Genomic DNA, 1,388 nt, shown 5'->3' with positions numbered 1-1,388 from the left:
ATTACTCAAGAGCAAAAAACTGTTTTTGATCGTATAATGATGGTTGTTCAACGGAATAAAGGGGGTGTGTTCTTCATATATGGTTACAGTGGAACGGGTAAAACGCACTTATGGAAGACCTTATTAACTGCCATAAGATCAAAATGTGAAATAGTCCTAACTGTTGCTTCAAGTGGAATTGCTTCGTTATTGTTAACCGGAGGTTGCACAACACATTCCAGGTTTCATATTTCGTTAAATCTGAATGAGGATTCTACTTGCTACATGGATCCAGACACAAACGAGGCACAACTATTTGAAAAAACCAAATTAATAATTTGGGACGAAGCTCCAATGGCTCACAAACATGGCTTTCAAACTTTTGACAGGTCTTTAAAATATGTTTTATCTTCTAATTTGCTATTTGGAGGAAATGTTGTTGTGTTTGGAAGAGACTGTCGACAAATCCTACCTGTGGTTGAAAAGGGCACTAGACAAGTCATAGTGAATGCCTCTCTATGTTCTTCTTACATTTGAAGTGAATGCAATGTCTTGAGATTAACAAAAAAGCCTAAGGTTAACTATGGGTACGCCATCATCTGATGTTGAAGAAACCAGATTGTTTGCGAAATGGATTTTAGAAATAGGTGAAGGTAATATTGGCGGTCCTATTGATGGTGTTGCAACGATAGATTTACCTGACGATCTACTTATAAAAGATTTTGTTGATCCTATATCAAACCTTTTTGACTTTGTATATCCTGATATTCTACAGAATTACGAGAACCAACATTACTTTTAGGATAGAGCCATACGTGCACCAACAAACGAAACTGTTGATGAGATTAATAACAGTTTGCTCAAGTTTTTTCCAGGTGATGAAGTCGAGTACTTAAGTTCAGACACAATATGTAGTTCAGAATATATCAACGACACTCTTGATACAACTTTATACTCTCCCGAACTGCTTAATGGTCTAATAATATCCGGACTACCAAACCACAAGCTTGTGCTAAAAGTTGGTGTTCCTGTTATGCTTCTTAGAAATCTTAACCAGAAAGAAGGCTTATGTAACGGTACTCGACTATAGATTATATCTTTAGGTACTTGTGTGGTTGAAGGTAAAATTATTTCTGGAACTAACATTGGTCATAGAGTTTTGATCCATATATCGCCACTGACTCCATCAGACAACAAAAAATAGCATACAAATTTCAAAGACGACAATTTTCCCTTGCAGTATGTTTCGCGATGATGATAAACAAAGCCAAGGTCAATCATTATATAGGGTTGGTTTGTACTTAAAAGAACCCGTGTTCTCACATGGACAATTACACGTCGCCTTGTTAAGAGTTACAAGCAAGTGTGGGCTAAAGATTCTGATTCTTGATAAACATGGTAATCTAACC

The 1,388-nt window shown here is 36.5% G+C and overlaps 1 protein-coding gene across 1 annotated transcript; it reads left to right on the top strand.

Moving 5' to 3' along the window:
- The first annotated feature begins 562 nt into the window (after window positions 1-562).
- On the top strand, window positions 563-1,069 carry LOC143592521 (uncharacterized). Its single transcript, XM_077072448.1, has 2 exons — window positions 563-733; window positions 782-1,069. Exons 1-2 carry the CDS (start codon window positions 563-565, stop codon window positions 1,067-1,069), a joined length of 459 nt encoding a protein of 152 aa, XP_076928563.1.
- The last annotated feature ends 319 nt before the right edge of the window (window positions 1,070-1,388 follow it).

The sequence above is a fragment of the Bidens hawaiensis genome, unplaced genomic scaffold, assembly GCF_021521415.1.
Source record: "Bidens hawaiensis isolate Kalapana, Puna unplaced genomic scaffold, B.hawaiensis_p1.1 tig00000190_1, whole genome shotgun sequence".
NCBI classification, from domain to species: Eukaryota; Viridiplantae; Streptophyta; class Magnoliopsida; order Asterales; family Asteraceae; genus Bidens; species Bidens hawaiensis.
Note: the sequence above shows the minus strand (reverse complement) of the source record. Positions and strands in the feature narration are given on the sequence as shown.

What these genes read in the sequence shown, in the direction of transcription:
- LOC143592521 (XM_077072448.1), top strand. Translation starts at nt 563, where the DNA reads ATGGGTACGCCATCATCTGATGTTGAAGAAACCAGATTGTTTGCGAAA. An exon ending in TATCAAACCTTTTTGACTTT is followed by an intron (nt 734 to 781) that starts GTATATCCTGAT and finishes CATTACTTTTAG; the next exon opens with GATAGAGCCATACGTGCACC.